The 19,058-nt window shown below is 48.6% G+C and overlaps 1 protein-coding gene across 1 annotated transcript in view; it reads left to right on the top strand.

Annotated features, from left to right (window-relative positions):
• LOC139262770 (probable ATP-dependent RNA helicase DDX60) overlaps positions 1-12,829 on the top strand; it is a 191,529-nt gene extending 178,700 nt beyond the window's left edge. Inside the window, exons 35-37 of the mRNA XM_070877924.1 lie at positions 248-399; positions 1,127-1,189; positions 12,165-12,829. Coding sequence (XP_070734025.1) covers positions 248-399; positions 1,127-1,189; positions 12,165-12,270 — 321 coding nt within the window. The 3' untranslated portion in view covers positions 12,271-12,829. The remainder of the gene's footprint in view (positions 1-247; positions 400-1,126; positions 1,190-12,164) is intronic.
• Positions 12,830-19,058: the final 6,229 nt, after the last annotated feature.

Genomic DNA, 19,058 nt, shown 5'->3' with positions numbered 1-19,058 from the left:
TGCACCGGAGGAAGTGAGTGCATCGACAACATCCGGAACCACATTTTAAGTTAAGTCGATAAGTTTCCTTTCAATTATTTCTAACTGACAGATGATTGTTTGTGCCCCTTACAAAGGGGGCCCTTGCTCACTCTTTAATGATGATGGCATCAATCATCCTAATTGGAAATTTAAATTAAAACAAAAAGTTAGCGATGGCCAACGTACCGGACCCTGTACTCACGCAATTACTTTTTGTCATTTCCAGATTATTTTCCGCACACTTGGAATTCATATTAACAACATCCCCGTTCTGCGCTTGAAGTGCTTCGACAGGCAAGGCAGACGGATGCCGCTTAATGCCTACGCACTCGACTTCTACAAACACGGCAGCTTAAGCACTTTGTATTTGGACAATGGGTGAGGAACGGTCGTCTGACTGGGTTTTTATCGTGCAGTTTAATATCTCAATCGCTGAAAAATGTCCATTTCCGTCTCCACCCCTGCCTCAGCTCATCCGCTGCTGAAGCCCTCACCCATGCCTTCCTTACCTCTAGACTTACCTATTCCACGCACTCCTGGCTGACTGCCCATCTTGCACCCTTCGTAAACGTGAGCTCACCCAAAACTCGGCTGCCCCGTGTCCTAACTCGCACCAAGTCCCGCTCACCCATCACCCCTGTGCTCGCTGACCTACGTGGGCTCCCAGTCAGGCAACGCCTCGGTTTTAAAATTCTCATCCTTGGTTTCAAATCCCTCCATGGCCTCGTCCCTCCCTTACTCTGTCACCTCCTCCAGCCTCACAACCCTCTGAAATCACTCTGCTCCTCCAATTCTGGCCTCTTGTACATTCCCGCTTTTCATCGCTCCACCGTCGGTGGCCGTGCCTTCAGCTGCCTGGGCCCTAAGCTCTGGAATTCCCTCCCTGAACCTCTCCACCTCTCTCTCTCCTCCGCTCCTTAAAACCTACCTCTTTAATCAGGTTTTTGGTCACCTGTCCTAATACTGCTGTATGTGGCTCAGTGTCGAACTTTGTTTGATAAGCGCCATGGAACATTTTACTATGTTAAAAGTGCTGTACAAATATTAGTTATTGTTGCTTTTATCAACAGTGAATTTATACCATATTCCGTCTTTGATCCATTAGGCTAAGTAGAGGAGAGGCCTTCTATCTGGTCAAAGATTTCTCATTGGTAATTGCTGCAATCAGGTAAAATTTCATTTGTTTTTCAATTAACGCTGATTCCTTGTTGTATTTTAATTAATTTTATTTAATTGCTGACCTGCAAGAAAGGTACAGGACTACGAAACATAGGAACAGAAGGAGCAGGAGGAGGCCATTCAGCCCCTCGAGCCTGTTCTGCCCACTCAATTAGATCATTGTGGATTTGTACCTCAGCGCCATGGTTCTATAGCCCTGAATACCCTCGCCCAACAAAATTCTATCAATCTGCAATTGACACCCCGCCCTCCCCTCCCAGCCTAAACAGCTTTTTGGGGAGAGAGTTCCAGATTCCAACAATCCTTTGTGTGAAGACGTGCTTCCTGACATCACCCCTGAACGGCCTAGCTTTAATTTTAAGATTAAGCCCCATTGTTCTGTACTGCCCAGCAACCCCCACCGCCCCCAGATCCCCTCCCCCCCCCGGCCGCCCCACTCCCCCTAAACGCTCTCCACACACACCCCCCAACCTCCCCCCACCCTCTACCCCCCTTCCTCCCCCCCAGACACACCTTCACCCTCTCCCCACATTCTCTCCCCCACACTCCACCACCTCCTCAGCCCCACCCTCCCAACCACCACTCTTCCCACAATGCCCCCTGCCTCCTCCCCCCTACACCCCCAGCCCGCCTACCCCCAACACCCCACACCCTTCCCACACCCTGTTCCCCCCCCAACACCACTTACACCCTCATGTTCTTCACACCCCCTTTCCTCCCACGCTCCCATACACCTCCTCCCCCCAACACACTCACGCTCTGCTTGCCCCCCATGCTCCCAACATCCCCTTGCCCCCTCCCCCCGACACACTCCCACACCACCTCCCCCTCCCTCCCCCCCACATCCCCTCCCCCATCCTCCCCTCCCCCTCCCTCACCGCCACATCCCCTCCCCCACCTTTCCCCCCACACCCCCTCTCCCCCAACACACTCACGCTCCCCACAGCCCCGTGCCCCCCCCCATGCTCCCAACACCCACTTCCCCCTCCCCCCGCACATTCCCACACCACCTCCCCCCCCCACACATCCCCTCTCCCATCCTCCCCACCCTCACACCATCCCCATCCCTCCCCCTCCCTCACTGCCACATCCTCTCCCCCAACCCCCGCCCCACACCCCCTCCCCCCCCACTCTCCCCCCATTCCCCCCCTCACACCCCAACACCCTCTCCCAAACAGCCCCACCCCCCCCACTCCCATCACCCACACACCCCCTCCCCACTACACCCACCCCCTCCCCCTCCACTCCTCCTCCCCATTCCCCCCCTCACACCCTCACGCCTCCCACCACCTACACACACCCACCTCCCACCCCCTCCCCCTCGCCCTACTGAAAAACAGCCACAAATAAATTAGGAGCCATTAACAGACCATTGTTAAATTTGTGCCAGAACGTTAGTGGTGATAAATGTTTTATCCGTATAATGGGACACTTGGAATAGCACCAACATCACCAGCTGACAATCCTACAAGTCTGTCCTGACGTCACGGCCCTTTAACCGCAAATCCCATGGGACGATGTCACTTGCGTGGCAGGCGTTGAGCACCCCAACGATTTGCAAAACAGCCACAAAAAGATTTCTTAAAGTGATTTGGGGCTCGTTGACAGATGTTCAGTCCCCCTCCCCCCACCACAATGCACGCAGTCCCACACCCTTCCCCCACCCTCACAAACCCTCCCCCCACCAGAGGAAATAGTTTCTCTCTATCTACTCCTTTAATCATCTTAAGAGCCTTTATAGTCTACTGGGAAGTTTCCCACAAATCTAACACCTCTCAATCAACCACTTCCTTAAATATCCATCCAAATCACCATTACACTTTCAACTCTATCGACACCGACACCCCGGCCATTTTATTTCAGACCGTCTCCCCGCTCTGCCAAAAGAAGTTGTATCTAATTGATGTTTAACTGTCCTCTAAGGGGCCTAATGAGCCACTCAGCTGCTGCAACCAATGACTGCAGTGGTTCAAGAAAAAGGTCAACCAATACCTTCTCTAATTAGAATGAAGCTCGAGGCAAAAGCTGAGGGTCCAGGCAGGAGAAGAGGCCCCAAGCACGGAAAGAGGCAAGGGCCCCAGGGACTGCACGGGAGAGGGCACTAGTCAGGGCCTGAGGCAAAGGTTGACGCAGATGCAGAGGCAGGGCTTGAGGCAGGGGCATGGACAGAGGCAGGGGCAGATGCTGGGCCTGAGGCTAATGCTGAAACAGGCCCTGAGGCTGAGGCTGAGACAGGGCCTGAGGCAGAGGCAGGGCTTGAGGCAGGGGCATGGGCAGAGGCTGGGGCAGATGCTGGGCCTGAGGCTAATGCTGAGACAGGGCCTGAGGCTGAGACAGAGACAGGGCCTGAGGCTGAAAAAGAGGCAGGGCCTCAGGCTGAGGTCTGAGAAGTTTCAGTAGAATGTGTAACACTGGGTGAATTCACACTACAGGTAGAATATCCACAGGGAGCTCTCTCAATTGACCAAATTCACACTGCAGGTAGTGTTGTATTTGTAATGTACTTCTGAGTGACTACACGACACAATGTATTGTACTCATACTGTAGTGACCTTGGTCCTTTAATCGTAACTGCAGAGTGAAGCAGCTGGATGGTGGCTACCCTTTTATACAGCCCCTGCCACCAGGGCAGGAAACCCGGTCTCCACCAATTGCACCCTCAAGTGGTGCCAGCATGTACTATATACAATATTCCGGCAGAACCGGAACCAATGTCCAAGGGGGAGTGTTTGCCAGTGCTGTTGGGGAGGAATTAAACCAATATGGCAGGGGGATGGGAACCAATACAGGGAGACAGAGGGAAACAAAATGGAGACAGAAGCAAAAGACAGAAAGGAGATGAGTAAAAGTGGAGGGCAGAGAAACCCAAGGCAAAAAACAAAAAGGGCCACTGTACAGCAAAATTCTAAAGGGTCAAAGTGTAATAAAAAGGCAAGCCTGAAAGCTCGGTGCCTCAATGCGAGGAGCATTCGGAACCCAGGAGAGGGCTCTGAGCTAGTTAGAGTGGGCGAGAGCTCAGATGAACAGGACCTAAGAAAGAATGCAAAAGGCAGGAGGCAACAGAGCAGAGTAGCACTGGGGTAAGTGTAAACCACAAGGTGATAGGAAGGGACAATATGTATGAATATAAAGGAGCTGCAGGAGGGGTCAAAACTAAAAGTCATGGTTTAAAAACTAGTATTAAAACACTCTACCTGAACGCACGCAGCATTCGAAATAAAGTAAATGAGTTGACGACACAAATCAATACAAATGGGTATGATTTGGTGGCCATTACAGAAACGTGGTTGCAGGGTGGCCAAGACTGAGAATTAAACATACAGGGGTATCTGACAATTCAGAAAGATAGACAAGAAGGGAAAGGAGGTGGGGTAGCTCTGTTAATAAAGGATGATATCAGGGCAGTTGTGAGAGATGATATTGGCTCTAATGAACAAAATGTTGAATCATTGTGGGTGGAGATTAGAGATAGTAAGGGGAAAAAGTCACTGGTGGGTGCAGCTTATAGGCCCCCAAATAATAACTTCACGGTGGGGTGGACAATAATCAAGGGAATAATGGAGGCATGTGAAAAAGGAACGGCAGTAATCATGGGGGATTTTAACCTACATATCGATTGGTCAAATCAAATCGCATGGGGTAGCCTGGAGGAGGAATTCATAGAATGCATACAGGATTGTTTATAAGAACAGTATGTTACAGAACCTACAAGGGAGCAAGCTATCTTAGATCTGGTCCTGTGTAATGAGACAGGAATAATAAACGATATCTTAGTAAAAGATCCTCTCGGAATGAGTGATCACAGTATGGTTGAATTTGTAATACAGATTGAGGGTGAGGAAGTAGTGTCTCAAACGAGCTTACTATGCTTAAACAAAGAGGACTATAGTGGGATGAGGACAGAGTTGGCTAAAGTAGACTGGAAACACAGACTAATCGGTGGCACAATTGAGGAACAGTGGAGGACTTTTAAGGAGCTCTTTCATAATGCTCAACAAAAATATATTCCAGTGAAAAAGAAGGGCGGTAAGAGAAGGGATTACCAGCCATGGATAAGCAAGGAAATAAAGGAGAGTATCAAATTAAAAACCAATGCGTATAAGGTGGCCAAGGTTAGACGGAAACTAGAAGATTGGGAAAATTTTAAACGACAGCAAAGAATGACTAAGAAAGCAATAAAGAAAGGAAAGATAGATTACGAAAGTAAACTTGCGCAAAACATAAAAACAGATAGTAAAAGTTTTTACCGATATATAAAACGGAAAAGAGTGACTAAAGTAAATGTTGGTCCCTGAGAAGATGAGAAGTGGGATTTAATAATGGGAAATGTGGAAATGGCTGAGACCTTAAACAATTATTTTGCTTCGGTCTTCACATAGATGACACAAAAACTATGCCAAAAATTGCTGGTCACAGGAATGTGGGAAGGGAGGACCTTGAGATAATCACTATCACTAGAGGGGTAGTGCTGGACAGGCTAATGGGACTCAAGATAGACAAGTCCCCTGGTCATGATGAAATGCATCCCAGGGTATTAAAAGAGATGGCGGAAGTTATAGCAGATGCATTCGTTATAATCTACCAAAATTCTCTGGACTCTGGGGAGGTACCATCGGATTGGAAAGCAGCTAATGTAACGCCTCTGTTTAAAAATGGGGGCAGACAAAAGACAGGTAACTATAGGCCGGTTAGTTTAACATCTGTAGTGGGGAAAATGCTTGAAGCTATCATTAAGGAAGAAATAGCGGGACATCTAGATAGGAATAGTGCAATCAAGCAGATGCAACATGGATTCATGAAGGGGAAATCATGTTTAACTAACTTACTGGAATTCTTTGAGGATATAACGAGCATGGTGGATAGAGGTGTCCCGATGGATGCGGTGTATTTAGATTTCCAAAAGGCATTCGATAAGGTGCCGCACAAAAGGTTACTGCAGAAGGTAAAGGTACGCGGAGTCAGAGGAAATGTATTAGCATGGATCGAGAATTGGGGGGCGAACAGAAAGCAGAGAGTCGGGATAAATGCGTCCTTTTTGGGTTGGAAATCGGTGGTTAGTGGTGTGCCAGAGGGATCGGTGCTGGGACCACAACTGTTTACAATATACATAGATGATCTGGAAGAGGGGACAGAGTGTAGTGTAACAAAATTTGCAGATGACACAAAGATTAGTGGGAAAGCGGGTTGTGTGGAAGACACAGAGAGGCTGCAAAGAGATTTAGATAGGTTAAGCGAATTGGCTAAGGTTTGGCAAATGGAATACAATGTCGGAAAATGTGAGGTCATCCACCTTGGAAAAAAAAACAGTAAAACGGAATATTATTTGAATGGGGAGAAATTACAACATGCTGCGGTGCAGAGGGACCTGGGGGTCCTTGTGCATGAATCCCAAAAAGTTAGTTTGCAGGTGCAGCAGGTAATCAGGAAGGCGAATGGAATGTTGGCCTTCAGTGCGAGAGGGATGGAGTACAAAAGCAGGGAGGTCCTGCTGCAACTGTACAGGGTATTGGTGAGGCCGCACCTGGAGTACTGCGTACAGTTTTGGTCACCTTACTTAAGGAAGGATATACTAGCTTTGGAGGGGGTACTGAGACGATTCACTAGGCTGATTCTGGAGATGAGGGGGTTACCTTATGATGATAGATTGAGTAGACTGGGTCTTTACTCGTTGGAGTTCAGAAGGATGAGGGGTGATCTTATAGAAACATTTAAAATAATGAAAGTGATAGACAAGATAGAGGCAGAGAGGTTGTTTCCACTGGTCGGGGAGACTAGAACTAGGGGGCACAGCCTCAAAATACGGGGGAGCCAATTTAAAACAGAGTTGAGAAGGAATTTCTTCTCCCAGAGGGTTGTGAATCTGTGGAATTCTCTGCCCAAGGAAGCAGTTGAGGCTAGCTCATTGAATGTATTCAAGTTACAGATAGATCGATTTTAACCAGTAAGGGAATTAAGGGTTACGGGGAGCGGGCGGGTAAGTGGAGCTGAGTCCACGGCCAGATCAGCCATGATCTTATTGAATGGCGGAGCAGGCTCGAGGGGCTAGATGGCCTACTCCTGTTCATAATTCTTATGTTCTTATGTTCTTATAAACCTTATTGATAGTACATCAGGTAAACAAGTCTCCATCTTATGCAACTATACAGTGACTACACAGAGAGTATATCTATAGTCTGTATATATAACAGGTAGAATATCCGCAGGGGGCTCTCCCAATTGACCATCATCTGCAGCGGAGGACCGACAGAAACCCCGAAGATACACGTCGCCACACCAGGATTTCTGTGACTCTCCCACCGAAGTTACACAAAGGGCCAGGAGAAGTCTCTGCAGAACTTCAAACCTTGGTATCAGTGCAACCAATAGTCGATGTGTACCAACCCTAGACCATAAGCTTAGCGGCGCCTCTCTGGGTGCATTGCTTAACTGCGAGCATGTATTACATCTGTGAACGCAGAACTCTAAGTCCGCCTCGATACCGGGCCACCGCACGTGGGATCTGGCTATCGCTTTCATCATTACGATGCCTGGGTGGGTATTGTGGAGGTCATTGATGAAGGTGTCTCTGCCCTTCTTGGGGACCACTACTCGATTGTCCCACAGAAGGCAGTCTGCCTGTATAGACATTTCATCTTTGCGCCCATGGAACGGCTTTATCTCTTCCTGCATTTCCACTGGGACACTGGACCAGCTCCCAGCAAACAGCTTTTGGCTAGAGATAATAAGGGGTCCTGGCTTGTCCAGGTTTTGATCTGCTGGGCAGTAACGGGTGATTGCTCACTCTCAAATGCTTCCATAACCATGGCTAGATCTGCGGGCTGTGCCATTTCCACCCTCGAGGGCAATGGCAGCCTACTGAGAGCATCGGCACAGTTTTCTGTACCTGGCCTGTGGCGGATGGCTTACATCATGACATTGTGAGCGCCCATCTCTGGATGCGGGCCGATGTGTTGGTATTTATCCCTTTACTCTCGGAAAACAGGGATATAAGTGGCTTGTGGTCAGTTTCCAATTCGAATTTTAGCCCAAACAGGTATTGATGCATTTTCTTTACCCCTAGACACAGGCTAACGCTTCTTTCTCAATCATGCTGTAGGCTCTCTCAGCCTTAGACAGACTCCTGGATGCATAAGCAACCGGTTGCAGTTTTCCGAAACCATTAGCTTGTTGCAATACACACCCGACGCCATATGACGACGCATCATATGCTAGTACCAAACGCTTACATGGATCATACAACACAAGCAATTTGTTGGAGCATAATGATTTTCTCGCTTTTACAATGGCATTTTCTTGGCTTTTGCCCCAAACCCATTCACCCCCTTTTCGTAGTAAGACATGCAGTGGTTCTAGCAGTGTGCTGAGACCCGGTAAGAAGTTACCAAAGTAGTTCAAGAGTCCCAGAAACGACCGCAGCTCTGTCACGTTCTGTGGCCACGGTGCGTTCTCGATTGCCTCCGTCTTCGCGTTGTGGGCCTGATGTCGTCCGCCGCAATCTTCCTTCCCAAGAAATCCAATTCGGGCACCAGTAAAACGCCCTTCGAGCATTATAACCTGAGCCCCACGTGGTTGAGTCGACTAAGAACCTCCTCCAGGTTCTGTAGGTGCTCGACTGTGTTTCAACCTGTGACGAAGATTTCGTCCTGGAAGACCATGGTGTGCGGGACTGACTTCAGTTAACTTTCCATGTTTCTCTGGAATATCGCCGTCACTGATCGGATTCCAAATGGGCATCTGTTATAAACAAAAGGACCCTTGTGCGTGTTGATGCAGGTGAGTTCCTTCGATGATTTCCCCCAGGTCCTGCGTCATGTAGGCTGAAGTCAGATCCAGCTTCATGAATGTCTTTCCTCTCGCCAGAGTTGCAAATACGTCGTCAGTCTTTGGTAGTGGGTATTGGTACTGCAGGGAGAAATGATTGATAGTTACTTTGTAATCGCCACAGATTCTGACGGTGCTGTCTCCCTTGAGGACTGGGACGACAGGACTGGCTCATTTGCTGAACTCGATCGGTGAAATGATGCCCTTTTTTTGCAGGCAGTCGAGCTCGATCTCTACCTTTTCTTTCATCATGTACGGTACTGCTCTCGCCTTGTGATGGATGGGTCACGCCCCCGGAATTAGATGGATCTGCACTCCTGCTCCTTGGAATTTCCTGATGCCTTGTTCAAACAGTGAAGGAAATTTTATTTAAGATCTGGGCACTCGAAGTGTCGTCAGCGGGCGATAGCACTCGGACGTCGTCCCAGTTCCAGCGTATCTTTCCCAGCCAGCTCCTGCCAAGCAGCGTGGGACCATCGCCCAGTACCACCCAGAGTGGTAGCTTGTGCACCGCTCCATCATAGGAGACCTTTACGGCAGCACTGCCGATGACAGGAATCAGTTCTTTCGTGTAAGTTCTTAGTTTCGTCTGAATTGGAGTTAAGACTGGCCTTGAGGCATTGTTGCACCACAACCTTTTGAAAATCTTTTTGGGTATGATGGACTGGCTCATGCCCGTGTCCAGCTCCATTGACACTGGGAGTCCATTTAGTTCAACATTCAGCATTATCGGGGGACAATTCGTGGTGAATGTGTGCACCCCATGTACCTCTGCCTCCTCGATCTGAGGCTCTGGTTCGTCATGATCCTCCGTGGATCTGTCCTCCTCTGCAACATGGTGGTTTGCAGGTTTAACAGGCTTTGCAGCTCGCCTGCACACTCGTTGGAGGTGTCCCATTGTTCCACAGCCCTTGCAAACGTACTCTTTGAATCGGCATGAAAGGAAACGATAATCACCCCCGCAGCGCCAACAAGGTGTTAATGGCCTTGCATTCATCACCCTTGATGGTGGACTCTGAGATATCTGCGGACGTGCAGCTGCAGGTATGTGTGACCTGCCCTGTATGTTACAATTCGAAAACAACATCACTTTGTTCACAGTACTTGTAGCAGCACTTGTGTGCTGAGAGATTTGCTTCGTATTGTCACTGGTGGCAATGAACGCCTGGGCTATCACTATGGCCTTACTCAAGGTTGGTGTCTCTACAATCAAAAGTTTGCGAAGTATGGTTTCATGACCAATGCCCGTTCTTGGGTAAAATGCTCCTTGTGGTTGTAGATGCGTACTCCAAGTAGATTCAATGTGAGATAATGTCAGATAGCATGTCTGCTGCCACTACTGAAAGCCTGCGGGCCATGTTTGCCACATACGGCCTACCCGATGTCCTGGTGAGCGACAACGGGTCATGTTTTACCAGTGCTGAGTTCAAAGAATTCATGACCCATAACGGGATCAAACATGTCACATCTGCCCCGTTTAAACCAGCGTCCCATGGGCAGGCAGAGAGAGCAGTGCAAACCATCAAGCAAGGCTTGAAGAGGGCAACTGAAGGCTCACTGCAGACTCGCCTATCCCGAGTCCTGATTAGCTACTGCACGAGACCCCACTCACTCACTGGGATCCCACTTTCTGAACTGCTCATGAAAAGAGCACTTAAGACAAGGCTCTCGTTAATTCACCCTGATCTACATGAACAGTTAGAGAGCAGGCGGCTTTAACAAAGTGCATATCATGATAGCGCAAATGTGTCATGCGAGATTGAAATCAATGATCCTGTATTTGTATTAAATTATGGACAAGCTCCCAAGTGGCTTCCCGGGCACTGTCATGGCCAAAGAGGGGAGCTGGGTGTTTCTGGTCAAACTTTTAAATAGACTCATTCACCGGAAACACTTGGACCAAATCAAAATCAGATTCACGGACTATTCTGAGCAACCCACTTTGGACCCTACCTTTTTTGATCCCCCAACATACACACCAGTGACAACCGGCACCACGGTTGACCACGAAGCAGAGCCCATCATCCACAGCAGCACAGCAGGGCCCAACACACCAGGCAGCCCAGCAAGGCCAGCTGCACAACAGCCCAGCGGGCCCAACAAATGATTCAACAACACCAGCTTTCACACCGAGACGATCAACCAGGGCAAAAAGGGCCCCAGATCGACTCACATTGTAAATAGTTACACTATTGACTTTGGAGGGGGGGGTTTTGTTATATATGTAAACTTGTATTTACTCTGTACAGCCACCAGAGGGCTTATCCCCTGGAGTCCTAAGGGATCCCATAATCCCTTGGGAGCACAGGTATTTAAGGAGGCTTCACAGGTTGGAGAGGCACTCTGGAGACCTGCAATAAAATACTAATGTCGCACTTTACTTTGAGCTCACAGTGTTCAGTCTGACTCTTTCTCCATACACAACACAAAGGGAGGTGAATCTTTGGAATTCTCAGTCCCAGCGGGCTGTGGAGGCTGAATCGTTGAGTATATTCAAGGCTGAGAGCGATCGATTTTTGGACTCATGGGGAATGAAGGGATATGGGGATCGGGCAGGAAAGTGGAATTGGGGTCAAAGATCAGCCATGATCAGGCACAGTAGCTTAGTGGCCTGGACTAGTGATCCAGTGATGTGAGTTCAAATCCCACCACGGCAGCTGGGGAATTTAAATTCAGTTAAATAAACATGGAATAAAAAGCTGGTAATGGTGACCATGAAACTACTGGATTGTCGTAAAAACCCATCTGGTTCACTGATGTCCATTAGGGAAGGAAATCTGCTGCCCTTACCCGGTCTGGCCTATAAGTGACTCCAGACCCATGCAATGTGGTTGACTATTAACTGCCCTTCTGAAATGGCCCAGCGAGACACTCAGTTGCATAAAGTTGATCACCACAACTTTCTCGAGGGCAATTAGGGATGGGCAACAAATGCCGCTCTTGCCGGCAACACCCACATCCTGTGAATGAATAAAAAGAAAATTGTCTTATTGAATGGCGGAGCAGGCTCGAGTGGCCGTATGGCCAACTCCTCTTAATTCTTAATCTTCTTAAAACTCTTCATTGAATCGCCAGCACTAAAAGCCACCTGCTTTGATCATTGATGTCTAATACTCACGGCCTGTTGCTCTCTGTTTTTGTAGCACCTCCCTCACAGACCTGTGCGACAATGAAAACGACCCCGTCGTGTTGGCGTTTCAGCAACTGCACAGGAGCTACAGCAGCAAGTTGGGGCAGGAGTACAGCTAATAACATCACTCTGGGGAAGTTAGACTGCAGCACCTGTCTACAAGCAATGGTTACTGTGCTCCAGGTCATTCACTGTGTGCAAAGCCCTTTGGGCTGCTTCTGACAAGACCTTGTGTATGTCTTTCTCTCGCAGGAACTAAAGTCAGAAAGAGAGCACTGGTGATATCAGGGATATTTATAGTATATATTGGTGGAGTTGTAAGAAATTCTCTATTTTAAAGCGTTCTTTAACCTGGAACCATCGAACCTTGCAGCGTAAGGAGACCATCTGGCCCATCATATCTGTGCCGGCTCTTTGAGGGACTTTATCCTTTCACTTCCCCTGCCCTCTCCCTATACTCTCTTTTAAGTTTTTCCTTTTCAAACTGTCATGTATCTTACATTATTATATATAACTGTATTCCAACATGCTATACATGACTGTAATAAGATATGACCTGTAACCACCAGCATACTTTACCATCGGGGGTGCACTTGCAAGAGACAGGTATATAAGCACAGGTCTCAGGCAAGTGCAGCATTCCAGAGCTGTGAAATAAAAGGTGCAGGTCCAGAGTGACCTTGACTTCACTACATGCCTCGTGTGAATCTGTACTGAGGGGACAGGACTTTACAGTGGCGACGGGTTACGGGATTACAGAATCCACAGAATGGCGAACAACGGATCAGATGAAAAGTACAATGCGGGAGACAATTGGGAGGACTTTATAGAAAGGCTCCAGCAAAGCTTTGTAACCAAAGACTGGTTAGGCGACAATACGGCAGACAAGAGAACAGCTCATCTCTTGACCAGCTGTGGCTCGAAAACATACGCTTTAATGAAGGATCTGTTGGCACCTGAGAAACCAGCAAGCAAGTCGTTTGAAGAATTGAGCACACTGGTAAGAGACCACCTGAAGCCAGTGAGCAGCCTACACATGGCCAGACACAGGTTCTACAACTACAGACACTGTGTGGGCCAGAGCATACCCGACTTCGTGGTGGAATTTCGGAGGTTGGCTAGTTTATGTGAGTTCTCCGATGAACTGAGGAGAGAAATGCTGAGAGACTTTTTCATTGAAGGAATAGGCCACGCAGGCATATTCCGGAAGCTCATAGAGACCAAGAACCTGACCTTAGAGGCAGCAGCACTGGTTGCACAGACATTCTTGGCAGGGGAAGAAGAAACGAGGTTGATTTACAATGCAGGTACGACAACTAACGAAATAATGGAACAAGGAGTTCACAGCATTAGAAAAGCTGCTACCCCCACACACAGACAAAACCAGCAGAACAGGCTTTCGACAGCAAGCAGTGGCAACAGAAGCCATCAAGGGCCACAGGAATGGCTGTTCACACCTCATCAACCCACAATGCGAGCAATCAACTACAAACTGAGAGAAGCTCAACAGAGATCAGCCAGACGCAGCTCATTCTTTGCAAGCAGTTTGTGCTGGAGGTGTGGGGGTGGGCACTCGTCAAGAGAATGTCGATTTCAGCAGGCTGTTTGCAGGAACTGTGAATATACAGGGCATTTGGCTCGCATGTGCAAAAAAAAAAGCAGCTCGGCTGGTATACGAATCGGATGGGTCGGAAAGCGGACCAGAAGACGGTGGGGACAGTACCCGGGACACCGATGTACAGCGGGTCAACACGATCAATGGCCGCTGCTCCTACAACAGGACGCCTCCTATAATAATGAGGGTCCTACTCAACGGGATATCTGTCAACATGGAGCTGGATACAGGAGCGAGTCAATCTCTCATGGGCGCTCAACAATTTGAACAACTGTGGCCGCATAAAAGAGACAGACCAAAACTCACAAGGGTTGACACCAAACTAAGGACCTATACCAAAGAAATCGTACCAGTCCTCGGCAGCACCATGCTCTCTGTCACACACAAAGGGACAGTGAACCGACTTCCCCTGTAGATTGTCCCCGGAGACCCCCCAGCACTGCTGGGGAGAAGCTGGCTGGCAAAACTAAACTGGAAATGGGATGATGTCCATGCCATGTCATGAGAGGAACTGACCTCCTGCTCAACAGTTATAAAGCGATTTGAACATCTCTTTCAGCCAGGTGTTGGGCACTTTCAAAGGGGCCAAAGTCAAAATCTACATCACACAGGATGCTAGACCGGTCCATCACAAGGCCAGAGCTGTACCCTATGTGATGAGGGAAAAGATTGAACATGAACTAGACAGGCTTCTGCGGGAAGGCATTATATCACCTGTGGAATTTAGCGACTGGGCAAGTCCCATCGTCCCAGTCATGAAGCCTGATGGATCCGTATGAATCTGTGGGGACTACAAATCGACCATAAACAGAGTCTCCCTACAGGACCAGTACCCGCTGCCCAGAGCGGAGGACTTATTTGCCACGTTGGCTAGAGGTAAACTTTTCTCAAAATTATACCTCACATCTGCGTATATGCCGCAAGAATTGACCGAGGAATCCAAGCTTCTCACCACCATCAACACACATCGAGGCCTTTTCATGTACAATCGATGCCCATTCGGCATCAGGTCGGCAGCTGCCATATTCCAGCGCAACATGGAGAGTCTGCTCAAGTCCATCCCGGGGACGGTTGTATTTCAAGACGACATACTTATCAGGGACACTGACTCCCATCTCTGTAATTTGGAGGAAGTACTAAAGCGGTTGGATCGGGTAGGCCTATGAGTCAAGAAATCCAAGTGCCTGTTTCTCGCACCCGAGGTTGAATTTTTGGGCAGAAGGATTGCCGCTGATGGAATCCGCCCAACAGAGTCCAAAACAGAAGCAATTCGCCTGGCACTCAGGCCCCGGAATGTCTCAGAACTGCGCACCTTTCTCGGGCTACTCAATTACTTTGGGAACTTTATGCAGAACTTAAGCACGCTGCTGGAGCCTCTCCACATGCTACTCAGGAAGGGGTGTGATTGGTTTTGGGGGGACGCCCAGGAACGAGCATTCAATAAGGCACGCAACTTTCTGTGTTCCAACAGTGTTTTGACTTTCTTTGACCCAGGTAAAAAGCTAGTTCTCACATGCGATGCGTCAGCGTATGGGGTCAGGTGCGTTTTGCAACATGTCAATAGTGCGGGCAAATTACAACCCATAGCTTATGCCTCCAGGTCACTTTCGCGGGCGGAGCGCGGGTACGGAATTGTAGAGAAGGAGGCGCTCGCGTGCGTGTACGGTGTCAAAAAGATGCACCAATACCTTTTCGGGGCCAGGTTCGCGTTAGAAACCGACCACAAGCCCCTCACATCCCTCCTATCCGAGAGCAAGGCAATAAATGCCAATGCCTCGGCGCGAATTCAACGGTGGGCACTCATGCTGGCGTCCTACGACTATACCATAAGGCACAGACCAGGCACAGACAACTGTGCCGACGCGCTCAGCAGGCTACCCCTGGCGACCACGGAAGGGTCTGACGAACAAGACTGTGAGATAGTCATGGCAATCAATGCCTTTGAGTCCACAGGTTCGCCCATGACGTCTCGCCAAATCAGAGCCTGGACGGCCAGCGACCCCACGTTATCCTTAGTAAAAAGATGTGTCCTAACCGGTGACTGGGCAGAGGCTCGCGATGCCTGCCCCGAGCAATTAAAACCCTTTCACAGGCGCATGCATGAGCTATCACTACAAGCAGACTGCCTGATGTGGGGCAGCCGAGTAGTCATGCCTCTGCGAGGCAGAGAGGCATTTGTCCAGGTGCTCCACCGCGAGCACCCGGGGATCGTTCTCATGAAGGCCATAGCCAGATCCCACGTCTGGTGGCCTGGTATTGACGCGGACTTGGAGCTCTGCGTCCGAAGGTGCACCATTTGTGCCCAACTCAGCAATGCCCCCAGGGAGGCTCCACTGAGCCCCTGGCCCTGGCCTACCAAACCGTGGTCGCAGGTGCAGGTAGACTATGTGGGCCCATTCATGGGAAAAATGTTCCTCGTAGTTGTAGATGCATTTTCAAAGTGGATCGAATGCACCATTTTAAACTCGAGCACAACCTCCACCACTGTGGAGAGCCTCGCAACCATGTTTGCAACGCACGGAATCCCTGACATATTAGTCAGTGACAATAGTCCGTGCTTCACCAGCGCAGAATTCCAAGACTTTATAATTGACCACGGCATAAATCACGTCAAGACGGCACCGTTCAAGCCGGCCTCCAACAGCCAGGCGGAGAGAGCACTGCAAATCATTAAACAAGGCATGCTTAAAATCCAAGGTCCCACGCTGCAGGGTCGCCTGTCGCGACTGCTGTTGGCATACAGATCTCGTCCGCACTCACTGACTGGGATCGCTCCCCGCGCAACTGTTGATGAAAAGGACTTTAAAAACAAGGCTCTTATTAATCCTCCCAGACATGCACGAAATCGTTGAGGCAAAGTGCCGTAAGCTGACTGAGTACCATGACAGAAATTCGAGGGCGAGATGGAATGAGATAGGGGACAAAGTGTTTGTACTAAACTATGGCAGGGGTCCCAAATGGCTTGTAGGGACAGTAACGGGCAAGGAAGGAAACAGGCTACTGGTAGTACAAATGGACAATGGCAAAACCTGCCAGAGGCATGTTGGCCAAGTCAAAAACAGATTTACCAACAACACTGCGTACCAGAGGCGGACTACAATGTGGAACTCACACTACACCTGGTGGACAGACAGAGGGAACAACCTGAGGAAAGGGCAATCCCAACAGACAGCCCAGGCGAGTCAACAACAATCACACCAATCGAAACAGACAGCCCAGGCGAGATACCAGCAAACACACCCAAAGAAAAACAGACACCAAGGCAAATAACTGAACCACAACTCAGACGCTCCACGCGAGAGCGTAGACCACCTGAGAGATGAACTTATAAAGACAATAAGACCTTGGGGGAGGGTAATGTCATGTATCTTACATTATTATATATTCCAACATGCTATACATGACTGTAATAAGATATGACCTGTAACCACCAGCATACCTTACCACCAGGGGTGCACTTGCAAGAGACAGGTATATAAGGACAGGTCTCAGGCAAGTGCAGCATTCCAGAGCTGTGAAATAAAAGGTGCAGGTCCAGAGTGACCTTGACTTCACTACATGCCTCGTGTGAATCTGTACTGAGGGGACAGGACTTTACACAAACATTTATCCACTCCCTATCTCTGTAATCTCCTCCAGCCCCACAAGATGTCTGCATTTCTCGAATTCTACCCTCTTGAACATCGCAGCTTATAATCGCTCAACCATTGGTGGCCGTGCCTTCTGTTGTCTGTAGACTTGGATTTAGTCCAGTGGCCCTCCTCTACGACCTTTCCAGAGCCTCAATATCACCCACCATGTGAGGAGACCAAAACTGGACACCGTATTCCAAGTGCGGCCTGACTAAGGTCTTGTACAAGGACACAACAGTACGCCTCGTCTTATACTCAATTGTCCAATGGATAGAACCCAGCACCCTATTTGCTCCAGCTATCGCTGCATGGCATTGCTCATGTAACTTTAATGATGTATGGACTAAAATGACCAAATCTCTTTCCAGCTCCACTAGCTTTAAGGAGGGTGGATGAATGTTGAACATTTGCCCTGCCCACACGCAAACACTCCACTTACCGAAGTTAAATCAAAGGAGGGAAATCCTGGAAGGATTTTATAGAAACATAGAAACATAGAAAATAGGTGCATCAGTAGGCCATTCGGCCCTTCGAGCCTGCACCACCATTCAATAAGATCATGGCTGATCATTCACCTCAGTACCCCTTTCCTGCTTTCTCTCCATACCCCTTGATCCCTGCAGCCATAAGGGCCATATCTAACTCCCTCTTGAATATATATCCAATGAACTGGCATCAACATCTCTCTGCGGTAGAGAATTCCACAGGTTAACAACTCTCTGAGTGAAGAAGTTTCTCCTCATCTCAGTCCTAAATGGCTTACCCCTTATCCTTGGATTGTGTCCCCTGATTCTGGACTTCCCCAACATCGGGAACATTCTTTCTGCATCAAACCTGTCCAATCCCGTCAGAATTTTGTATGTTTCTATGAAATCCCCTCTCATTCTTCTAAACTCCAGTGAATACAGGCCCAGTCGATCCAGTCTCTCCTCATATGTCAGTCCTGCCATCCTGGGAATCAGTCTGGTGAACCTTCGCTGCACTCCCTCGATAGCAAGAACGTCCTTCCTCAGATTAGGAGAACAAAACTGAACACAATATTCCAGGTGAGGCCTCACCAAAGCCCTATACAACTGCAGTAAGACCTCCCTGCTCCTATACTCAAATCCCCTAGCTATGAAGGCCAACATACCATTTGCCTTCTTCACTGCCTGCTGTACCTGCATGCCAACTTTCAATGACTGATGAATCATGACACCCAGGTCTCGTTGCACCTCCCCTTTTTCTAATCTGCCACCATTCAGATAATACTCTACCTTCGTGTTTTTGCCCCCAAAGTGGATAACCTCACATTTATCCACATTATGCTGCATCTGCCCATTCACCTAACCTGTCCAAGTCACTCTGCAGCCTCTTAGCGTCCTCCTCACAGCTCACATTGCCACCAGCTTAGTGTTATTCATCATTCATGGAGCGAAGATCCATATAAAGAGACTTGCATTTAGATCTGGTACTTAACAGTAGTTTTTCAATATCAATAAATCCTGTTGCAGAAATATGTAAACCAGAAAACTGTCAGTTCGTTTATAATTATCTCAGATGTTTGGATTATTGTTTCTCAGAATAAAAACCTACCCTTTAGCCTGGTGGTTTCATCTCTTTCCTTGATTTCTTTTTAGATTATGTTGAATCCACAGACAGAAACTGGCCATTCGGTTCG

The sequence above is a fragment of the Pristiophorus japonicus genome, chromosome 1 (genome assembly GCF_044704955.1).
Source record: "Pristiophorus japonicus isolate sPriJap1 chromosome 1, sPriJap1.hap1, whole genome shotgun sequence".
Taxonomy (NCBI): Eukaryota; Metazoa; Chordata; class Chondrichthyes; family Pristiophoridae; genus Pristiophorus; species Pristiophorus japonicus.
Note: the sequence above shows the minus strand (reverse complement) of the source record. Positions and strands in the feature narration are given on the sequence as shown.